We start from the raw sequence: 815 nt of genomic DNA on the forward strand, positions 1-815 counted from the left end.
CTCCTGCCCCACAGCGACTGTCCCCACTGGGACTGTCCCCTCCTGCCCCACGGGGGCTGTCCCCACCGGGTCTGTGTCCTCCTGCCCCACTGGGACTGTGTCCTTCTGCCCCCCGGCATCTGTCCCCTCCCGCCCCACGGGGACTGTCCCCTCCTGACCCACGGGGACTGCCCCCTCCCGTGTCCCCTGCCGATGTCCCCAAGCCGGGCCAGGCTCCTCCAGGAGCTCAGCCCCACCCCCTCCCCCTGCCCAGGGGTGGGGACACAGGAGGGGACAATGAGGGACACGGGAGTGACACAGGAGGGGACAATGAGGGACACGGGAGTGACACAGGAGGGGCACGGGAGGGGACAGGGGCAAGGGACACAGGAGGGACAAGGGAGGGACACAGAAGGGACACGGGAGGGGACAATGAGGGACACGGGAGGGGACACAGGGGGGGACAGGGCCACCTCACCTGTAGATGGGCCCGAACTGTCGGAACTTGCGGGCCATGATGAGGTGCAGGTTGGTGAGGCCGCCCTCCTGCCAGAAGCGGTACAGGTTGAGCCAGCCCGCTCGCCACTCGCCCGGTACCTGGCTGAAGGGCCGGGGGGCCGAGGGGACAGCCGAGGGGACAGCCGAGGGGACAGCCGAGGGGACGGCGGTGGCGGTCCCGCCGAGCCGGCGACAGCGCGCGGCTGCGGCGCGGGGACATCCCCGCAGGGCTCCGGGCTTGGCGGCGAGGAGGGCGAGCATGGGGAGGGTGGCCCGGAGGGACGGGGCGGCCTCGCTCTTATCCCGGGCCCGGAGAGATGCTCCCGCCCCCCGGGACC

General features: G+C 72.1%; 1 protein-coding gene across 1 annotated transcript in view; it reads right to left on the minus strand.

Moving 5' to 3' along the window:
* Nucleotides 1–815, minus strand: part of LOC107209117 (cholesterol side-chain cleavage enzyme, mitochondrial) — a 6,007-nt gene extending 5,192 nt beyond the window's left edge. Inside the window, exon 1 of the mRNA XM_015638402.2 lies at nt 458–815. Coding sequence (XP_015493888.1) covers nt 458–738 — 281 coding nt within the window. The 5' untranslated portion in view covers nt 739–815. The remainder of the gene's footprint in view (nt 1–457) is intronic.

This window comes from Parus major, chromosome 10 (genome assembly GCF_001522545.3).
Source record: "Parus major isolate Abel chromosome 10, Parus_major1.1, whole genome shotgun sequence".
Lineage (NCBI taxonomy): Eukaryota > Metazoa > Chordata > Aves > Passeriformes > Paridae > Parus > Parus major.